We start from the raw sequence: 22,536 nt of genomic DNA on the forward strand, positions 1-22,536 counted from the left end.
TGAAATGAAACGTAATTAAACTTTTTAGGGTTGTGGGTCTGTCCTTGTTTATGTATTACTTTGATTAGATCTGAATTCATTATTAAAGGGATGGTTTATCTTGGTCCCATATTGTCAAAACTGACTTTTTTCATGATAACAGAGGTCTATGTAACTACAGTACCATATAAGTTTCAAAACAGTCAATCCACAGACAAATGAACACAGCCTGCATAAATTAGCTGTGCCTTGTGACTTCCGTATAAATGTGACGTCTATAAAGCAGTTAAGTGTTTCAAAATCAGTGTATAACTAGCTATTAATGTACATATTTTGGAGATTTACTTCGAATTTGACAAAAGTTTGTTTACAGACAGTTTAAATTAGCGTTAACGCTAAATCTGCGTGCAGCATTGATGTAATGGTAATTATAATACTGTCGTCGCCGATTCGGGGTCTGAGTCCGGTTCGAACATATAAGGCTGTATAACATTTCCCTCAGCAATGTCCATCATTACAGGTGTTTTATTTACCTTTCTCGTGAGCATCACCAAGCCACAGCAGGACACAGCATACATGACCCTAGTTACCTGTGGTTGGCCTGGCCGTGCGTCACTCAGAAAACAACAGGCCAATCTGAAGAGAGGCTCATGAATATTAATTAGACAGGCCAAAATCGACCTGTTCTCAGCAGAGCTCCTGAGAAAGGAGCTGTAAAAATATATTGGGATGGTTTTTGGTAATTATACCGCAAATATATATCAAAACCTAAAATAAAACTTCAGAAAAGTGTACAATATGGGACCTTTAAAATGAATATTCTGTCATCAGTTACTCACCATCTTTACTTACCAGATCATAGGATGTCACGCACAAATCTTTTATGCATATTCACACACTTTTATGGTGCATTTTTGTTTAGTAATTTGTGGTGCTCAACAGTACCTGATCTCTGTTGCAGTTGGGCAGAAACCAAAGTTGATATTGTGGCTTTATTCGGACCAAATGCAATGTTTGGATGAACATTTTTTGGTCCTTAGACTTCCACAAAAGATAGATGTACACATTTTAATATTTAGACCCCTTCTATTATTAATTGCTCTCAGAATGTGAAGAGAGTTTCAACCAGTATAGCAAAAAGTGTTAAAAAAATGGCCTACCCTACCTTTTCATTGGTTAAATATTTGCAAAACCCACAGAGAGATGTAAAGGGTGACCAATAGTAATGTTTTATGGAGATACAAGGTTTCCGCCCAACATCGATGATACTTTTCACTGTGTTGAAAAGAGCAGGTTGGACATTCTGTTGGACAACTCATACAGGTTTTAAACAAGGGGTTCAGTAAATGATGACAGAATCGGCCGATTTTTTGATTGCGCAATTCTGGTAATATTTACTGGAATACACACAAGCCAAAAAAATCGCTGGTGATTTGAGTTGGGATTTGCCTTGGACAGAGGTCTGGTTAAGTTTGACTTTTTGAAGAAATGTCTCCGCACACACGCTCACTCGCTTAGAAAGGATTTCTCTTCGTTTTCTTCCTTTGCTCTTGGCATCGAGTTACACTTTCATCCTCTGCCCCAAATGAGAGCTTTTTAAGATCACTCACTGCAAGTGGATAGTTCTTCCTCTCCTGTGATCAGTTTGAGGCATGTGTGTTTGAAGATCTAACATTTGCAAATGACGTGCTTGAACTTACAGTGATTAAATGTGCCGCTGACAGGGTTTTTTGTGTGTGTTCACTGTTCACTGAGTGATGGGATGAGGTAGTGACAGCCGACATTGTTCTCCAGTGTTGCTCTACCGAGAATATATCTTGGAATACAGTAAGTTGGATTGTCATACCAAGTGCTGCACTGAAAAACAAATGAAACTAATGACTAATGATGTTGTGGGTGCTGGATGGTCCGCCTCAGGCCTGTTTCTGCATCTACAGGTGAGAATGAACAGAACGCTGCACTCTTTCTCCATCCGTGCTGAGCTGCCAACACTTCTTTAGTAACTGCGGCTGATGAGCATGAAAACTCATTTGATTAGCCTTGTCCATGGTGCTGAAATCAACACATGAGGGTCAGGCCCATGACATCACACACACAACAGTGATACGGCACCTTGTGAAAACATTCAAATGAATGATTTTATTTCAGCATCATTATGTATTATTTCAGCAATGAAAGCTATCCAGAGCATCAGTTTTTAATCAGGTTTTCCTGCCTCATTTCTCTGTCCCTTGCACAATTAATCCCTCTATTTTAACAAGATGCCGGTTCCCGCTGAGGAAAGGCAGCATGATGCTGTAGTGTTTGTTAGGTGTGGGCAGTGTTAGAATGGCTCCATATCACTTTGAATTTCAGGCTAAAAGCCTTTCAGCTTCATCTGACCACAAAATCTTTTCCCACATCACAGATGGTTCACCATTATGCATTTTGACCTGAAAATTTTACTCTTTTTTTATTTATTTATATATATATATATATATATATATATATATATATATATATATTTCCACTCTATATATTCCCCCATTCCACTCTTTGTGTGTCGTGTTTTTCAGTGAAAAAAACATGAGACATGGATTTCGATGTGTAAATGTGAATGATTCTGTAAATGTATTTCCATTGTAGTGTCGTCTTATGGAATAAAAAATTCTGCATTTGTCGGATTTATGCGCATCCTGGCATTTCCATCCAGCGTTTCTTTTTTTTTTCTTAATGCAATATTCCAAAATGTGCATAAAAATAGATGGAAATATAGCTAGTTAAACACTATCCACCTTATTTTGAACGTAAGAGCGCCACGACCATTTGTAACTTGAATGTGTCTGGCTTACGGTGTTATTTTTCTGTACAAAAAAGTCAATGCAAACTTGTATTTCTTTATCAATATTATTTTAACTTATCTTCTCACACACTGGTTTGTAACACAAATAGTTGTATCGTTTACTGCACTGTTATTCTTAGTTATTTTGGATTTTCCCCCTCTACCTCATCTCACACATTCACAGAAAATATTCACCTTATATTCCAATGCGGAAGCAAGCTATGTCCAAAAATATTTCCTACTGTATATGTGCTTGTTGAGCATTCAATTACAGAACCATGGGCACTTCTTTCAGTTTCTATTTTGGGAAGACTTTCCACTAGACGTTGGAAAATGGATGAAGGGATTTGCTCCGGACACACAAGCAGCAGTGAAGTCAGGCACTAATGTTTGGCGATGGGTCTTTCTCCTGAAGGCGTTCAGTGGGGTCCAGGGGCACCAGCTGTGTTACAACTTAGCCTAGTTTTGACGTAAATGGACACCAAGTTACAACTTACGCACTACGAAATATGCTTGCGTTGCACCATTGAAGTATAACTCTACGTATAAACTTTTTTTTTTATAAAAACAAAAACAAAAAAAGGTTTGCTTTGGAAATTGTTTGGAAAACCCATTTATGGGAATGGAAGAAATTTTATCTTTAAGATGTGTGTGACGATCACATGACAGTAAAAGAGCACACACTAACCTTATTCTAATATGGAATTGTATTGGAATGGTAAAGAGTGTTGGTACGTGACAGGAGGTGTCACCAGTTCTCAGTGATATGTGTCGGGTCCCCGCTATGATAACAGTAACTTTCTCAAATGTTTACAGAACAAGCGGGAACCCGGTGTTCCAGTATCTTTCTCTATATCTGTTATATTACATGCTAGAAAGTCTAAAGTCTTCCCAAGCCGTACAGCAAACCAATCTAATCTGCTGTCTGTTACGTGTCAAACTAAGATTGCTGTGGAGGAAAAAAATAATACTGTCAAGTTTGCACTTTTAAACATCCGATCACTTAAAAAATAAATCACTTCTAGTCAACGACTTAACCGCAAACAACTTGGATTTTATGCTTCTTAATGAAACTTGGCTAGAAGTCCTAAAATGGTTCAGGTCATGCTTAGAAGGGAGAGGTTATTATGTGAGTATAGGAGACCATATGTCTGAGTGGACATCCATGACATGCGGAGTCCCTCAAGGCTCAATTCTTGCGCCACTCCTGTTCAACCTGTATATGCTCCCACTGAGCCAAATAATGAGAAATTGCTTACCACAGCTATGCAGACGACACACAGCTCTACTTAGATGAAGTCAACGGTTGGATGTGCCAAAACTTTCTTCAACTATACAAAGACAAAACTGACGTCATTGCGTTTGGAAACAAAGATGAAGTTCTCAAGGTGAACACATACCTTCACTCTAGGGGTCAAACAACTAAACATCAAGCCAGGAATCCCTGTGTGATTCTGGAGTCAGACCTTAGTTTCCGTTGTCATGTCAAAGCAATAACTAAATCAGAATACTATCATCTCAAAAATATTGCAAGAATTAGATGCTTTGTTTCCAGTCAAGACTTAGAGAAACTTGTGCATGCTTTCATCACCAGCAGGGTGGATTATTGTAATGGACTCCTCACTGGCCTTCCCAAAAAGACCATAAGACAGGTGCAGCTCATACAGACCCAGAAAATAAGAACACATCACACCAGTCCCCAGGTCCTTACACTGGCTCCCAGTTACATTTAGGATTGAATTTAAAGTATTGTTACTGGTATATAAATCATTCAATGGCTTAGGACCTCAATACATTGCAGATATGCTCACTGCATATAAACCCAACAGATCACATCAGCTAGAAACCCCAAGGGTTCACTCTAAGCATGGCGAGTCCGCTTTTAGCTATTATGCTGGAACCAGCTTCCAGAAGAGATCAGACGTGCTCCTACAGTATCACATTCAAATCCAGACTCAAAACACATGTTTAGCTGTGCATTTACTGAATGAGCGCTGTGCCACTGTGCGTCCGACTGATTACACTGTTTTATTTCTGCATCCTCCTTTTGATTCTAAACTCAAATGGCACTGAAAATTGAATAAGAGAGAAACATAAATTACTTAATTGGGGAAATTGAGAGATGAAGCCATGCTGATGAGCTGGGTCTGTGGTGGAGTAGTGAGTTTGCCTCAGTTAAACTCGAGGTTCTGTGGGGTGCGGACCGGATCGACTCATTCCTAGAGCTTCCGAACAAATGGGTTTTTTGGGGTGTGGACTGATGGGACAGTGAACCCGAGGAGTCAGTCCTAGAGCTCCTCCTGTCCAATTTTAGGGAAAAATCTAGTCTATTGGAGACGTCAAATAGATTTTTTAGGCGCGTTGAAAGATCACCACAGACACAGTACAATCCACATGGGATAATCTCCCAGTATAACAAGCAGCTGTACAAAATATGATACACCATTGTTTTGCCAGTTTATCTCTTTTAATTATTTTTATAACTGTATCCACTGTACGTCCGACTGACTGCACTGTATTATTCCTTTTGATTCTAAACTGAACTCAAATGGCACTGAGAACTGGGTAAGAGAGAAACATAAACCACTTAATTGGGGAAATTGAGAGATGAACCCATGCTGAAGACCTGGGTCTGTGGTGGAGTTGTGAGTTTGATGTGTCAATTAAACTCGATGTTCTGTGGGGTGCGGACCGGATCGACTCCATTCCTAGAGCTTCCGAACAAATGGGTTTTTAGGGGTGTGGACTGATGGGACAGTGAACCCGAGGAGTCAGTCCTAGAGCTCCTCCTGTCCGATTTTAGGGAAAAATCGGGTCCATCGGAGACGTCCAATGGAATTCTTAGGCGTGCCGAATAAACACCCCAGACGCAGTGTAAGAGTAAAACTATATGCAAAATAAGATACACCGGTGTTGTGCCAGATGATACGTTTATTCTATGTATCATCTTTTATCATCTTCAATTAATTGTATCAGTATTAATTTATTGATCCTTATTGATTTCGTTTCAAATACAGTTTCTGAATTTTATTTAACCTACATATAAAAACACTTAAGTTATTCATGATTAAGTGGTGTTGTATTTAATGCAATTTTTATTTTTACTGTTAGTTGCGTGAGGCAAAGGAAGTTAGAATGAAGGATAAACTGAAATTCACAGCATTTCAACACAACTTCTGCTTGCGTATTTAAAGGCTGGTATTGGTTCATTGAGAGTAAACGTCATATTATGCGACTATGCGTTACTTTACGGAGAGCTTACAAACTACTAGCTACATTCTGCCTTACGAACAAATGGTGCAACGGAATAAAGTACAGAGTTAGTAACAAACTAGCTAGTGTTTACTTAGCTTCAAGTGTGGACTTTACGTTCCAGTTGAAGAAATAACTTGCGAACGACTGGCACAACCCTACCCAGGTGTGGACCCTGCACAGGCCAGTCAAGTTCTTCCACACCAGACTCCGTAAATGATTAATTTATGAACCTTGCTTTTTTTCTTAATCAACCACAGTCATGCGGTAGATACATGGGGCAGCACTTTGCAGTCTTCAGTGAAGTCCTCATTTGTCTCTTGTTGTTTTGCACCTGCAGAACTCTGTCTGCATCTGTAAGAGGAGAAAGCACAAATCCTTGATCTGTATTCCGCCTCTTCATTGGCGTGAGAGGCTGTTTCTGAATTATTATTTTTTCCCCTACATTTGAGCCATGTTGGCTTCTTTGAAGTTTAAAGCGTGCACTCCAGCATGCATTAGTCTGCGTTGAAGCGTCTGCGTCTACTTTAATGTTGCTTATCACCACCATTGGGAGTCTTTAGAGCTTGTTGTAGATTTGTTCTCCGGCTTTGATAAACAAGTTTGTCCGAGTTTCGTGCTTTGACTCCGTGATGATTTCAGCGTCTGGTTACATCTCAGAAATGAAGGTTGATATTTATTAGAGCCTTTTCAAATGTCCCTTTTTTGTCTTCCTCCCCATCTCTCTTGATAAGGTCCACCATAGCTTGTTTTTATAAAATATTCAGCTACTCTGTCATGTCACCCCCTCTTTTATTCTTTGTTTTTACAATTTCAGGACATCCATTCCTTGCACTCACAGCTAGTGCACTCTCCTTTTGTGTCTGCATTTTAAAATAAAGAGGTTTTATACGTTTTCCCTCCATGTTATCCCTGTAGCTTATGTCACTTGGATGCGAAAAGAATTACAATGTAATTTGCAAAGCCACACAAGTGACATACAACAGGAGAGCCGTTCTCTCACCTGAAAGCACCTGATCCTTTGAAGCAAAGCCCTCTCACCCATTAGAGTCTTTGTTCAACGGGTGCTCTCGGATGAGTGGCAGCCCATGCAATGAATGCACTCGCTGACAGTGACTCGCGTGCAGACCGAGAGCTCCTTCCAGTGGACAGCATCGAGTCTGCAGCTGTAGAAGAGTTGGAGTCTGCTGAGGATTCCTGGGTCTCTCTTTACTATTGATTCAAAAAAGAAATAGTGCGCACGTCCACAAAACTTTTGGCAGATGCTCGATCAAATAAAGCATCGAACTCAAAATAAACAAAATCGGCACACTGCCAAAGAAACTTCAGTTCAACAACAATCATAGAAAGGTACAATTTATATCGGTGTGAACCATCACACCTGACCTCATTAGTGAACTAATTACCCAATCATCCAATGCAGCAACGACCTAATCAAACCCAAATATAACCACTTCGTGGAGGATCTTTACAAAAGTGACTAATTGTGCGTTATCCCACAATTAGTCACTTTTGTAAAGATTCTCCACGATAAACGAGCTCCTAAAATATGGCATATGGTGGTGAGAGCCGACCAAGGGTGCCGTCCAAGTAGTCCCTGATGGTAATTATAGGTGTGGACAGTGTGCACAATGTAATTTCACAAATACATGTCACACCTTTAGCCATCCTCATTCAACAGTAAACAGTTCAAAATTAAGGGAATAATTTCGTGCAACACCAAAAACGTAATTTATATGATCAAATGCCCGTGTGGTTTAGCATACATGTGTAAAACGCAGCGTTGTTTGAAAACTTGCATTGCAGAACATAGAAGTAATATACGTTTGAATGACCAAAATAACCCCATTGCCGTTCATTTCAATGTTTTTAAACACAATTTGTCGACTCTTCGCTACTTTGGTATAGAACTAGTAAGAGTACCCAGAAGGGGTGGTGACATTAATAAGATCTTACTTTTGGGTCGAAACGTTCTTGGGAGCAGAAGTGGCAGTGTGCTCGCTTTATTATTACCCACAACAGAGAGACTTTATATATATAAATCTCTCTCAGTGCGAAAACAAGCTTGTCCATTTGTCACCTGGATATATATATATCCAGGTGACAAATGGACAAGCTTGTTTTCGCACTGAGAGAGATTTGCTGCAGCAAAGCAACCAGACATAATTCACTGTCAGTAAGAATCAAAGATTTGTGATGTGGCAAAGATGAGCTGCTAAGCTTGGAATACACCATTACTTTTAAAATCTGAATACATTTTAAGATTTACTAAACGGGGCAAATTAGTGTGAGAGCGCAATTCCAAAACAACACCAATGGGAGTGGAAAGTTCTGCACGTAATCTACTGACGACACGCAAATGAAAGAACACAGACGCAGTAGGATCATTTCCATTATAATGACCAACGCAATCTACCAGGTAGCGTCTGGTTTAACACGTCCTTTTTTGGGGGCGGTAAATAATGGCGCAAACACCAGTACGTTGACTAATAATAATAATAATAATAATAATTTTCACTGCGTGTCTTTGTGACATTTTTTTACGTCAAAAGAGGGTTTGCGCTGGCGCAAGCTGTTAGTAAATCTGGCTCTAGGCGTCATATTTTCGAACTGTAAATGATTGCAGAGGGAAAAACTGGGCATTATACACTAAACGAATGAGGATCACAGACATTACCAGACTAGTAATTCCCAAAACAACAAACCCGATCAGAAATAGGCACCTCGGTGCTAGGAGACGCATGATAAATAAAACAGTACGTGTTCTAAAATCAAGTTTGAATATCCTCCAAATGCATGCAAAAGAATCTGCTCATCATATACTAATCGATTTTCTGCCCAAAATCTGCAGACTCCTTCTGACTTTTGGCATCTAAGCATCCACTCCAGACTGTAAATCGGGGACAAATCTGTCCAAAAGTCATGTAGTGTATTCCAGCCTTGATGCACAGTATGCTAATGTGCGATGATGTGATGCATCAACTACCAATGGGAGAGCAGATAGTGGAGCTCATGTGATCTGCTGCCTGAAACCAGAAACTAGTGCCAAGTAGCCAGATCTTAGACACTTGGCATCTTATACTGGTCAACTATCACCCTGTAGCCCAAGACTGGTTGCCCAGTGAAGCTAAGCAGGGTTGAGCCAGGTTAGTACCTAGATGGGAGACCTCCTGGGAAACCCAGGTGTCTGCTGGAAGAGGTGTTAGTGAGGCGCTCACCCTGTGGTCTGTGTGGGGCCTAACGCCCCAGTATAGTGACGGGGACACTATACTGTCAAAGATCACCATCCTTCGGATGAGACGTTAAACCGAGGTCCTGACTCTCTGTGGTCTTTAAAAATCCCAAGGGTGTAACCCCAACATCCTGGCCAAATTTGCCTCCTAATCACTCCCATATATACTGATTGGCTTCATCACTGTCTCCTGGAGATTCCCTTCCATACATAAAGAGCTTTGAGTGCAAAGAAAAGTGCTATATAAATGTAACAAATTATTATTAATGTTATGATTGACATAGAACAAGCTTAATTGAATGTGAAGTTCACGGATTTTGAAAAATTGCACTCATTGTGTCAGTATGGGAACTTCTAAACCTGAGGTTCTTTCTTGGCAGACTGTTTAAAGTCCCCCTTTAGTCAATAATCGAATCCCTTAAAACTCATCTTTGATCACCAGAATGACATATTTAAAAGGTTTTTCCTGTCAAAAATTGTCTTAAAATAGCTTGAATGTAACTCTACAGCCTTGCCTCATTTAGTATAAGCGGTTCTATGAATATGCAAATTGGCCCCATCTCCACCCACTCAACATTAAAAGCTTGATTTTCACCACAGGGGGACTTTCAATTTTTTATTTGCAACATGTATCAGACTCCCGGACTGTGGGTGTGACGTCTGAGAATAACTAGCAACCAATAATACAGCAACTTTCCGAGTAAATGCAATGAGCCACAACGACAAGATGTTTTATTGCTTGCTTGGTTTCTAATTCTACTCACAGTGAAATCTCACCCGCTCCACATATCTGTATTTCACACATCAAATATGCTAGTTCATAGTTGCTTTCAGTGTGGACAGATGAAGGAAACGTATTATGTCGCATCTGGTTAAGGCTGAGTTGGAGCATCCAGACATCTTTAATGCTAGCTGGTATTTTTTTCTTTCTCACTAATTGTCTTTCTAAACACCTCTCATTGTCCTCTAGATCTTTGATACGGAGCTCAGAGTGGAAGAAACGGAGGTGTGTTTTATTGACATCGCCTACGACGAGATACCAGAGCGCTACTACAAGGAGTCTGAGGTGAGATATTTCTTTCATAATCCACATAAATGCGTAATCATTAAATAAATTATAAAAGATTTATAATAAATTCCCTCTAAAGTGCTTATATTCGCCTCCATCTTTCATATTCACATCCAATATTTTCCTCACTGACCTCTATGATTTATTCATTTGAGCTCGGTTGATATGGTATTTAGTGCTGATGGGATTTTGTTTTGAAGGAAACAGGGGAGTGCTTCTCCCACATAGAAGAAAACAAAGGAGTATGGGTTATTTTTAAGCCAATCCTGAATTATTAAAGAGGCCCTGTTGAGATCTCTACTGGATACACGTAAGACTCAGAGTCACCTCTCCACTGTACCGCCACAGTAACTCATTTTCACATTCTGTCTCTCTCCTCCTGCAGAGGTGAGCTTAGACAGATGAGAGCAGTGCAGTGTTATCTTCCTCTGGCAGGAGCTTGCTGCTATCTGAGGATCCAGGCCAGCAGTGCTTCTGTTTGAAGAGGGAAAAAAAGCAGAGGTGGAATTAGATGTGGAAGGGAAAAGAACAGCTGCCATTCTGGGACTGACAAGCGTGATCACTCTAGTCCTCATTTAGACAAATAAAATCACTTGTGTCACGGAGAACAACCTCAGCGTTATGTCCTGATGTGGCACGGTGCAACAAAGCAAGAAATGTTAATCTTGTCAATGCTTATTTTGTCAAAAAAAAAACCAAAAAAGCATGCCAATAAGTGACCGATTTAACATTGAATAAAAAAATAACATTGCGAAATATCACCAGCGCACTAACAATGGTTTAAAAAGAAGAAATATGTTGCAAGAAGTGATTCGAATGATCTAATCATAGTATGTTGGGGTATATAGTGAATTAACCGCTTTAGCTGAAAGAGCTAAACACCAGCAAACTGAACCGCATCTGGTTAGGACATGGTGTTATACTTACAGTTTGTGTAATGCACCCACAATGCATTGCAAGGTATAAATAATTGTCATAGATGAGTTTTAAATGGAGTATGACTATTAGGCTGTGTGTCCACCAAAACGTTTTTAGCCAGCTGTAAACGCCTAGCTCTGAGCGCTTTTTTCAGTTGAGACGCTTTGCTTGTTATGATACGGAATATCCGCGAAAGTGTTACTAGTATCTCATTTCACACATATTTTGTTTCTGTGTTGATTAAATGTCGATACAATGTAACGTATTTTCTCTGGCTCTTGTTTTAAATTATTTTGTTCCGTGGTTATGCTTGTTGTTGTCGTCTGTTGACGTCGTACGAGCAGAATGTGGCGGTTGGTCGGTGTGGTATTAGTCCCGCCTCTCCTCCACTGTGATTGGACGGTTGGGTAAAAAGGGACAGTGATGAGCGCTGCGTTTCACCCAAAGTTGAACATTCTTCAACTCTCGGCAACCGGTAAAAAACGCCGGGCGCTAGTGATGTAGTACTCGAGTCCGAGACCGGTCTCGAGACCGATTTCTGCTTTCTCGGACTCGACTCGGACTTGTTCCTTCAAAGACTCGATCTTGACTCGGTCTCGACACTTCAAAGACTCGGTCTTGACTCGGTCTTGACACTTCAAAGACTCGGTCTTGACACTTCAAAGACTCGGTCTTGACTCGGTCTTGACACTTCAAAGACTCGGTCTTGACTCGGTCTTGACACTTCAAAGACTCGGTCTTGACTCGGACTCGGCATAGGCGGTCTCGTCCCCATCACTAGTCCACTAGAATACATACCACTAGAAAATGTTTATTTGCTCTGCATGTCCTAACTATGATTAAAAAAGTCAGGGTGGGCTTAACATGTTGATGACAGAGCAGCACTGTTGAAGCAGTTTAGAAAAATAGGCAGAAGATGATGCATGTAGGGAGTTTTTTAATGATAGTAAAAGCATAGTCCATATTAAGACGTTAAGACTGCTCCTCTAAACAATTCCCAATCTAGCTTAGTCTGTAGGCCTAACTGTTGATTATTAACTGGGGTGATATTAAATCATGAATATGAAAACTGACATGTTTTTATGGTCTCGACTCAGACTTGCTACCTCAAAGACTCGGTCTTGACTCGGACTCGACTGAATTTGAAAACCAACGGACTCGGACTCGACCCTTCAGAGACTCGGTCTTGACTCGGACTCGGCATAGGCGGTCTCGTCCCCATCACTACCGGGCGCTTCAGCGTGAAAAAATGACGTTTTAAATACGCGGCGCTCCCATTGAAAAGAATTGAAAAAATACGGCAGCCGCGTGAAAAAAACGCTTTGGTGGATACACGGCCTAAAGGTGTATTTTAGGGGGATAAGAAATGCCCCCCACCATGATTCTCCCAGCAGTCCTGCAGAGATCTCAACAGTCCTGTGTTGCTGAACAGCCTTTTTTTGTGGATCTTAGTCAAAGACAGCAAAGCTCCCGCTCTGGGGAAGTTCCAGCTGGCATTTTGTGCCCTTCAAGGACACTGCAGGAAGGGGACACTATTTGTTGGGTCGTTCCATACAAAAAACCAAATCCTTTCACAAAGGTCCCTTTCCCTCCGCTGTAAGCCCAAAGAATACTTCGTTTTTTGCACGTAGGCTACGTTATGCGTATAGTGCGAGTGATGCACATTTCATCAACAGCATAATGTGCATACTGTACACGTGCTAATTTATGGAAGCTTGTTTCCGCCACAGAATAAAACATTTTAAAAGATAATTGCGACTTTTTATCTCACAATTGCGAGTTTACATCTCGCAATCCTGACTTTATTTCTCACAATTGCGAAATATAAAGTCAGAATTGCGTAATATAGTTTTTTCTTGCAATTGTGAGTTTATATCTCACTATTCTGACTTTATAACACGCAATTGCGAGTTTTGTATCTCGCAATTCTGAGAAAAGATGACAGAATTGTGAGACATAAATTTGCAATTGCGAGTTATAAAGTCCAATTCTAAGAAGAAAAAACTTTATAACAGGCAATTGTGTGTTATAAAGTCCAATTCTAAGAAGAAAAAACTTTATAACAGGCAATTGCGAGTTATAAAGTCCAATTCTAAGAAGAAAAAACTTTATAACAGGCAATTGTGTGTTATAAAGTCAGAACTGTGTGATATAAAGTTGCAATTGTGTGTTATAAAGTCAGAATTGCGAGATGTAAACTCGGAATTGTGAGATAAAAAGTAAAAAATGTGAGATAAAAAGTTGCTGTATTCTGTGGCGGAAACAAGCTTCCATACTAATTAGTTTGTCCACAAGGTGGCAACCCTAACCCAGCCCGTTGTTTCACAGTCGAAAAAGAAACAGAAAATAGCAACAAACTACTGGAAACTGCAACAACAATAGGTGCCAATGTTGACCTGCGTTTGTGTGAGGGGGTTAAGTGATACCCACAACCTTAGTGTAAACGAGTACTAAGACATTTTTATCAGTCATAACTTCTGGAGAGAAGTAGCGCAGACACTGAACAAGAATGAAACTTTCTAGGGCTATCAAATGGCGTTTACTTTGAAAGGCTACACATTTGGCTATACGCATACGCTAGCACTCACATCCAAACTGAAGTATGCTTTAGGCTTACGTCACGTGCATTAGTCATGGTCAATTGAAGGAATTATTTTTGCCGTTTATGCTGGGACATGTGTTTTTAACAACTTTTGTTTTTGTTTTATGGGAGGTTTTTTTTCCTCTTTTTCACATTAGTCATATGGCATTAACAGCTCAGGTCATTGTGTCAAAAACAATTGTGTCCCATGGGCAAAAATGAAATAATTTTTCAAAACTGCCATTGACAAGAACATAGATGTCTCCAGGTGTAATAGACCTCCTTGATCATGATTCCAGGATTCTTGGCATTCTGGGGAGTTTTTGTGAGATGATTTTGTCTCGAGAAGTCTTGGCAGGGTTGGTAGGATGATCAACAGCTCGGTTTTCAACAGGTTAAGTTATTCAGGCAGAAATGCTTTCCAAAAATGCGATAATACCAGATGATAAATGGTTGTAAGGGTGAAAGGAGAATAAATTCATTGATTATCATCTGCATAAGAATGATAGGGAAAAGCTCTGAGAGGTGATCATTTGGTGAAAAGGGGGGAGTATAAATGGGCCAGGTACTGAACCCTGTGGGTAGTTGGTGTGTAGAGTACTGACGTCAAGTGCTCTGCCCTCTAGAGTGAGTAGAGCAAAGCAATGTTCACTTTTAAATGGAATTCGCTCTCTAATTCTGTGTGCTAATATGCTTTCAGGTGTTCTATCAGCTAGAACTGGATGGCAGATACAGGCATTAAACACAATAATTCTTGGTAGAAATAAAATAAAATACAGCATTTACAAATACAGAAAAAACTAATACAAGGAAATCTTTACAGTAAAACAATATCTAAAAACATTTGCAATTTAACTGTATAATGGGATTTCCAATTGTGACCCTGGACCACAAAACCAGTCACATGGGTCAATTTTTTGAAATTGAGATTTATACATCATCTGAGAGCTGAATAAATAAGCTTTCCATTGGTGTATAGTTTGTTAGGATAGGACAATATTTGGCCGAGATACAATTATTTGAAAATCTGGAATCTGAGGGTGCAAAAAAATCGAAACATTGAGAAAACCGCCTTTAAAGTTGTCCATTTATGTTGGCGATTGTGCTGCATTCACTCACAAAAATACATGTTTTATATATTTACAGTAGGACATTTACTAAATATCTTCATGGAACATGATCTTTACTTAATATCCTAATGATTTTTGGCATAAAAGAAAAATCGATAATTTTGACCCATATAATGTATTGTTGGCTACTGCCACAAATATACCCGTGCGACTTGTGACTGGTTTTGTGATCCAGGGTCACGATTGTCAGAGCCTTGGTTTAGTGTTTTGCATTGTTGGCATGTGCTGGTTCATTTCCCGATCTGGGTCCCACCTTTTCTTTCCATCATCTCCTGTCTTCTTTCTATTCTGCTCTAAATTATAAGTTTCAAAAAGGTTCAAATGTTACATTCTAGTATAGTGTATTTAAATGTGGCTCTGTGACCATTTTCAATTTGTATTTCCACTTCAGGACCCAAGACACTTTAAATCCGAGAAGACAGCCCGGGGTTTGCTGCAGGAGGGATGGAGAGACACGCAGGACCCCGTCATGTGCTCCTATAAGCTAGTGACCGTGAAGTTCGAGGTGTGGGGACTTCAGACACGTGTGGAACAGTTTGTGCACAAGGTCACTTCCACCCTTCCACATGCATATCCCAGACGAGCCCCCTGAAATCCCAACCTTGCAGTTGCTCTCACTGCAGATAACTCAGATCTATAGATAGATCTGTCCATCTGGCTGTGCTTACCATAATATTGCATGGACAAATTCCTGAATCATCATCTTTTTCGTTGTTTTGGAACAACATTTTTGTCAACCAATCAGATTTTAGGGTTAGGATTTTAGGTTGTATCTTTCCGCTGGAGCTAGGGGTTTAACTACATTACTGTTAACCTTTAATTTTTTCTCTGATGTCAGTACTAGATTAGGGTTATTGTTAGAATTGGGGTTAGGGAAGAATTGGAGTGTTTTGACAGCCGGCATTTTGACAGTCAAAAATAGTCGATCTCCGAATGCAAATGAGCTGACTCTGAATTTTAATATTGCTTCTTATATGAGGATCCTTTTTCAAATACAAGGTCAATATTGATTTTCACTAACGACAAAGCAACAAATTGTCCGTGAATTTATATGAAACTAAGCATTAGGAGCTCTCCATCTTTACTCTCCTCCCTGTTACGTTGCATTCGGAGATCGACTATTTTTGACTGTCAAAATGCCAGCGGACGGAAACAACAACGGCTACAGTGAGTTGTTCAATAATCGTTCTTTTTAGTAAACTCTGTGTACACAAACAATGTTCTCAATGCTCGAGTTCATGTGTAGAGCCCCTGGTGATACTTCGAGCAAAGTTTCATGTTGTGTCGAGCCTTCTTAGTGTTTTAAAAATAGCGATTTTTGATGCTATCATAGTCGTGCCCCAAGCACTCCCATTCAAAAGGCAATGTCACCAAAAACGAAAAAACGGTCAATCTTAAAAGTGGCGTTACCATTCTAATTATGCGTTTAAACGAAAGTTTGCCTCGAGTAGATTACCAAAAAGAACCTAGGTTGCATTTTGGCGAGAGTTACCCTTTAACCTGTCTTTCTCTAGGTGGTGAGGGATGTGCTGTTGCTGGGCCATAGACAGGCTTTCGCCTGGGTTGACGAGTGGATTGGTAAGTTTGACCATTGAGCAACCAGTCCTCTAATCAGGGTTGCTGTTTATTCATCTCTTTACCTTTATGGTGGTTTCTCTTGTGTTGACTCTCCCAGAGTCATGACTAACAAACCTCACAGACGCAGAAGGATGTCGTGATCCATAGCTCACAACCGTGTTTAGTCTTGCATGAGTCACTCCAAGAACAAATGGACAGTAAAGAGATGTTTCACTCATCGAAGACCTTGACCAAACTGATTAGATGACTCCTCTTTAAACAAATTCAGTCATGAACACTGAAAGCGTTCAGATTACAAGACATAGAAAGTAAAGCCGTTCTCTCCACACACAAAAAAAGGAGACGGCAAGAGGGAGGGAGGCAGGGTTTATTTTGTCTCTTTCAAGCTTATTGCGTTCTCAGTGAGAACTTAAAAGTGTGTGTCATGGAGATCGCTGCGGGTAGTTAGTTGGTTGAATTAGAGCAGAGGTGACCATTAACCAATCCTGCATTTGGAGGGCCACCTTCCTGCAGAGGTTAGCTTTAGCCCTAATGAAGCACATGAGCCTGAACCAGATCAATCAAGGTCTTCAGGATCACTAAAAACTTCTAGTCAGATAGGTCGGAGCTTAAAGGGATAGTTCACTTTGAAATTAATTTTTGATATGTTTTAGCTTACCTCAAGGGCATCCAAGATGTAGGTGTCTTTGTTTCCGCAGTAGTTTCAATTTTGATATTTTTAGGTCAAACCGTTCTTGTCTGTCAGTCATATAATGCAGGTCGATGGTCACTGTCTCAAAACACAAGCACAGAGTCCAAATTAGAACAATTCCCCATCGTCCAAATGAAACAATTCCCCATCATAAGCACACATTGATGGCCTAAGACACGAAACGAGCGGTTTGTGTGAGAAAACGAACAGTATTTATATCGTTGTTATCTCTTGAAAACAGCACACGTCCAAATGATCTGACGGTGCGGGCGGGTATAGATATATACATAGATGTCGCCTTGGCTACGGTTTCGTTCCAATGAACTGCAGTAGCCAAGGCGACATCTAGTGTATACATCTATACCCGCCCGCGCCGTCAGATCATTTGGACGTGTGCTGTTTTCAAGAGATAACAACGATATAAATACTGTTCGTTTTCTCACACAAACCGCTCGTTTCGTGTCTTAGGCCATCAATGTGTGCTTATGATGGGGAATTGTTTCATTTGGACGATGGGGAATTGTTCTAATTTGGACTCTGTGCTTGTGTTTTGAGACAGTGACCATCGACATGCATTATATGACTGACAGACAAGAACGGTTTGACCTAAAAATATCAAAATTGAAACTACTGCGGAAAAAAAGACACCTACATCTTGGATGCCCTTGAGGTAAGCTAAAACATACCACAATTTTATTTCAAAGTGAACTATCCCTTTAACTGTAGGAAGCAGGCCCTCCAGGAGAAGGAACGAACACCCTTGTATTAAAGGTACTCATTAGTCAGGATTTGTTGGCTAATGGTCTGAAAGAAAGACTATTATAAAACAACAGCCTGTAGAAACATAAAGATTACATGAAATTTGTTACTGTAGCTTGTTAATGGAAACCTTGTGAACATCATATGGAATATGATTTTATATTAGATACGTTTAGTCCAGGGCTGTCAAACTCCGCTTCTGGAGGACCATACTGTAGTACTGCAGAGTTTAGCTTCAACCCCAATAAAACACGCTTGATCCAGCTAATCAAGTTCTTCAGGGCTACTTGAAAACTACAGGTAGGTGTGTTGGAGCTTGAGTTAGACACATATGGAGCCAGTTGCGTAAACATAGCCATTATGTTAAGAACTAGTGCGAACAACTAGCAGTTAGTTGGGGGTAATCAGTCTTACTTTTTCGCCTTTCAATTTAGACCAGTCTACGTTTTTTATGTAACTGACTTGAAAAAGATATGAACCGTCTTAAAGAACTAACTTGTAAGACTAGTCTTAACAGTTCATGCAACCGGGTTTAGTGCAATACATGTTCCATTTGATTGAGGAGACTTTGCCTCCATGTTTAAGATGTCCACTACACACCACTAATCGAACTTTCTTTGCTTGGGTGTTTAAAGACATGACAATGGAGGAAGTGAGAGAATATGAGCGAGCCACTCAGGAGGCCACCAATAAGAAGCTGGGCACCTTTCCCCCAGCCATCTCCATCAGCCAGACGCCCCTGCCAGCCTGCGCTCGCAGCGGGCCGTCCAGCGCTCCCTCCACACCCCTCTCCACTGAAGCTCCAGACTTCCTATCTGTGCCCAAGGACAGACCAAGGAAGAAGTCAGCTCCGGAGACCCTGACTCTTCCCGACCCAGCACGAAGAGACTCTGCCTTCCGCCTTCCCAGTCTCTTTTCCTGGGGTTCCAGCCACCCGCAACCTCAGTAGACCACAGTTCTGGCCTTAGTTTATGACAACACACCCCAGTAATGTGTTTGTTTGACACAACGTGAATCAGTCTCTCTTTAAATACTTAAGGTTTCCCAAACACACACACATATGCACAGAGTGGCTTTTTAACCAGTGCAACCTCATATTTTACACTGGGAGTTAATTTACAATAGGCCAAAAAGTGCATTCTGATTTACAAAAAACTACAGATCACTGTTAAAATATCTCAGGAGTTGTCCCATTGATAGACAGAGCTGAATCTTTTACTTTTTTCTTTTTTGTTTCCTTCCTGCTGAGCCATTTCTTTTCTTCCCTACATATGTTGAATATGGAGAGGATTTGTAGCCACTGTTGTTTTTGCTGTAGTGGTGTATTTAATGGTATATTCTGCTCGGTTAATATTCTCATGTTAACGTCACGTGACTTTTTCTCCTCAGGCTTCAGAATTTCTCACTAAAATTAATATGTGTTTGACATGTACTGTAAATATCTCATTTATAAGAATGTAGGGGTCAATTTGATAGTGGTTTCACTATGCTCTTGTCTTTAACTTTGATCTGTCCCATTCCCATGGACTCCAAGTGATACCAACTTTACTGACCCAGCCCTTTCGCTCGGTCCGTTGTTTAACAATACGAACTGGAACTCGTCTGTACATACTGTAGTTTACCTTCATAATATATTTGTTAGATTGAGGAGCATCTGCCATGTAACTGAGTATCCTGTTCTACATTATAACTGTATGCTATTGGTTTGGATTTCTGTGATGCATTACTATGAATATGAATGAAAACTCAGTCCTCAGAGAATGCTTGATAATTAGATTGTTGTATAATCTTTGAGCTCTAAGGAATGTTTGCTGCTGCTGGCCAATGTATACTTTGTAAATTGGAAAGCTCTTGTACTCTTGCTGGTTCCCCCGCATATCTGTTCTTTTAAACTTAAACACTCTTTTCTAAAGGATTCACAAATGCATTTGCCAAATCTTGGGAAATCGTGCTTTTGATGTCAACTGCCAATGTGAAATTAAAGCATTTGCTACAGTATCTGTTGGGAACTCTACTTCATTCCAGTTTCACCAATCTCTTTGCGGTGTGTGGATATCCTAAGGTTACAACCCTTATGAATGGAAGAAAGTGCAATATGGCGGAATAAATCCTGGGTTTTTTTATGATATTTGAGCATAAGAAACCACATTTATGAGACCGCTTTGGAGAATTTGAAGTTCCCCATTTAAAAAGATAGGAGCTGCACTTGCATGACTGAATTAGCTGCATCAGTCACTAAACTGCCGTTTATAAATCCTCTCCCGTGGCCTTATTGGACAGTAAAGTTCAATATTAGGCACACTTAGGCACAGAATCTCACCGGAAGAAGTAGGTCATCTGGGTACTTTTTGCCTTCTGTTTTAGGAGTACTGTGAATTTGACATACTACTTTTGTCACATACTGTTTTTCACCTACTATATAATAGGATAGTATGTGATTTCAGATGCAGCCTTTGCTTTTACCCTTATTCTACAGGCCATTTTGACTTATGACATGTCAGCCTGATGCCTGTTATTTTTTAAAGCATTAACAATTTTGATCAAGTCTGCGTTATTCTTTAACAGGAAGCAAAGAAAAGGAATATTAATCTCTTCAAACTATATTTTTTTAAGATTAAACTTCACTTTAAATTACTGAAATAATATTTAGTTGCATAACCATTGTTTTTTGATAACTACTGTGCATCTGCGTTGCGTCGAGTCCACCAACTTCTGGCACCTAAACGGGTATTTCAGCCCAGGATGAACAAACTGCATTCCATAGTTCCTGTAAATTTTGGGGTTTTGCTTCAGAAACGGCCACTCCATCAATCCTTTTTGTCTGGAACCAAGATGTTGCTCGCGTACTCGTGCGTTTATGGTTGTTGTCTTGTTGAAAGACCCGTTTCAGGGGCATTTCCTCTTCGGCATAGTCTTCGGCAACATAATCTGCAAGTATTTTTGATGTATTCAAACTGATCCATGATCAACACCGTATGAAAAACATCCCCGTACCATAGTTTTTGCGCCACCATGCTTCACTGTCTTCACAGTGTACTGATATGGCTTGAATTCAGTGCCCGGGGGTCGCCTGACGTCCTGTCAATGACCACTAGACCCGAAAAGAACAACTTTACTCTCTTCAGTCCACAGAATGATAGGCCATTTCTCTTTGGACCAATCGACTTGTTCCTTGGCAAATTTAAACTGATTCAGTTTTTTTTTCAACAATGGTGCTTTACAGGGGCTTCTTGCTGTTAGCTTAGCTTCAATCAAACGTCTTCTGACTGTAACAGTACAGTTAATTTTAGATCATCTCTCATCTTTCTGGAGGTGATGATTGGCTGAATCTTTGCCATTTTGACTATTCTTCGATCTGTTTTAGTAGTTGCTCGTTTTCCCCGCCGTGTTTCAGGTTTTTGTTGCCATTTTAAAGGGATACTCCACCGTTTTTTCATATTTTTCATGACACAAAACAAAACGTTGCGCTTTTCTAAGTGTGTAAAATGGATAACTATATTGTATGGCGGAATACCATAGCAAGTGCTTGGAAGCACTTCGACTTCGGCGCAGTAATATCTTCACTAGAGGGAGCGGGGGCCGGTGAGAGGATTTTTCACGAGTGAAGATATTACTGAGCCGAAGTCGAAGTGCTTCCAAGCACTTGCTATGGTATTCCGCCATACAATATAGTTATCCATTTTACACACTTAGAAAAGCGCAACGTTTTGTTTTGTGTCACCGTCCTAGGTCGAGTTACACTACGCGAGTAACTGTATTTAAATAGGGAAAACGTGGAGGTGTTTGGTAGCTTCTCTGCTTGGCCCATATTGAATGAACTGGGCTAAGCTAAGTGCTAACAAAGTTTCGCCGCAAGACAGAGCGATTTAGTGCACGCACTGAGACGAGAGAGGTATGTATCAACTCGTCTTAGTTAAGGGAATAACATAGTTTAATATGAAAAAACGGTGGAGTATCCCTTTAAAACGTTTGAGATTATTATAGCTGAGCATCATTAAATTTGCTGCACTTCTTTATACGGTTTCCCCTCTCCAATCCACTTTTTAATCAAATTACGTTGTTCCTCTGAACAATGTTTAGAACGGCCCATTTTACTTAGCAATTCAGAAGGAAATTATTTTATATCAATGTAGGAAACATTGCTTCCCTTCTTCCTTCGTTTTTTATTTTTTTATTTTTTTATAAATGTGGATTTTTTTTACGAGGAACATCATAAAATCATATCTCGAATGGTAGTCTAGTCGTTTAAAATTGTTAATGAGCACAATCGCCAAGAAGCAACAATGTGTGAGAGTGGAATGGGATTGATTTTTGAAAAAAAATATTCATAAAATTATCAAATATTTGCAGTAGGCCTATGCAATATCTCAGAGAGCATCGTCATTTGTGTAGTCACTCAGTTTTACTGAAAATATTTACTTAAATAAAAATGGTCTTTGATCAATTTCTTTCCATTACTTTCAGTAAACACATTGTCAGAGAAGAGATGTCGCTGCAAGAGGATGGGGAAGTCATTTTGGCACATT

General features: G+C 40.0%; 1 protein-coding gene across 1 annotated transcript in view; it reads left to right on the top strand.

Annotated features, from left to right (window-relative positions):
• The window catches only part of pitpnc1a (phosphatidylinositol transfer protein cytoplasmic 1a), a 100,638-nt gene extending 80,630 nt beyond the window's left edge, over window positions 1–20,008 (top strand). The window contains exons 6-9 of the mRNA XM_084403031.1: window positions 10,255–10,350; window positions 15,374–15,529; window positions 16,497–16,560; window positions 18,646–20,008. Coding sequence (XP_084259157.1) covers window positions 10,255–10,350; window positions 15,374–15,529; window positions 16,497–16,560; window positions 18,646–18,959 — 630 coding nt within the window. The 3' untranslated portion in view covers window positions 18,960–20,008. The remainder of the gene's footprint in view (window positions 1–10,254; window positions 10,351–15,373; window positions 15,530–16,496; window positions 16,561–18,645) is intronic.
• The last annotated feature ends 2,528 nt before the right edge of the window (window positions 20,009–22,536 follow it).

The sequence above is a fragment of the Rutilus rutilus genome (assembly GCF_951802725.1).
Source record: "Rutilus rutilus genome assembly, chromosome: 1".
NCBI classification, from domain to species: Eukaryota; Metazoa; Chordata; class Actinopteri; order Cypriniformes; family Leuciscidae; genus Rutilus; species Rutilus rutilus.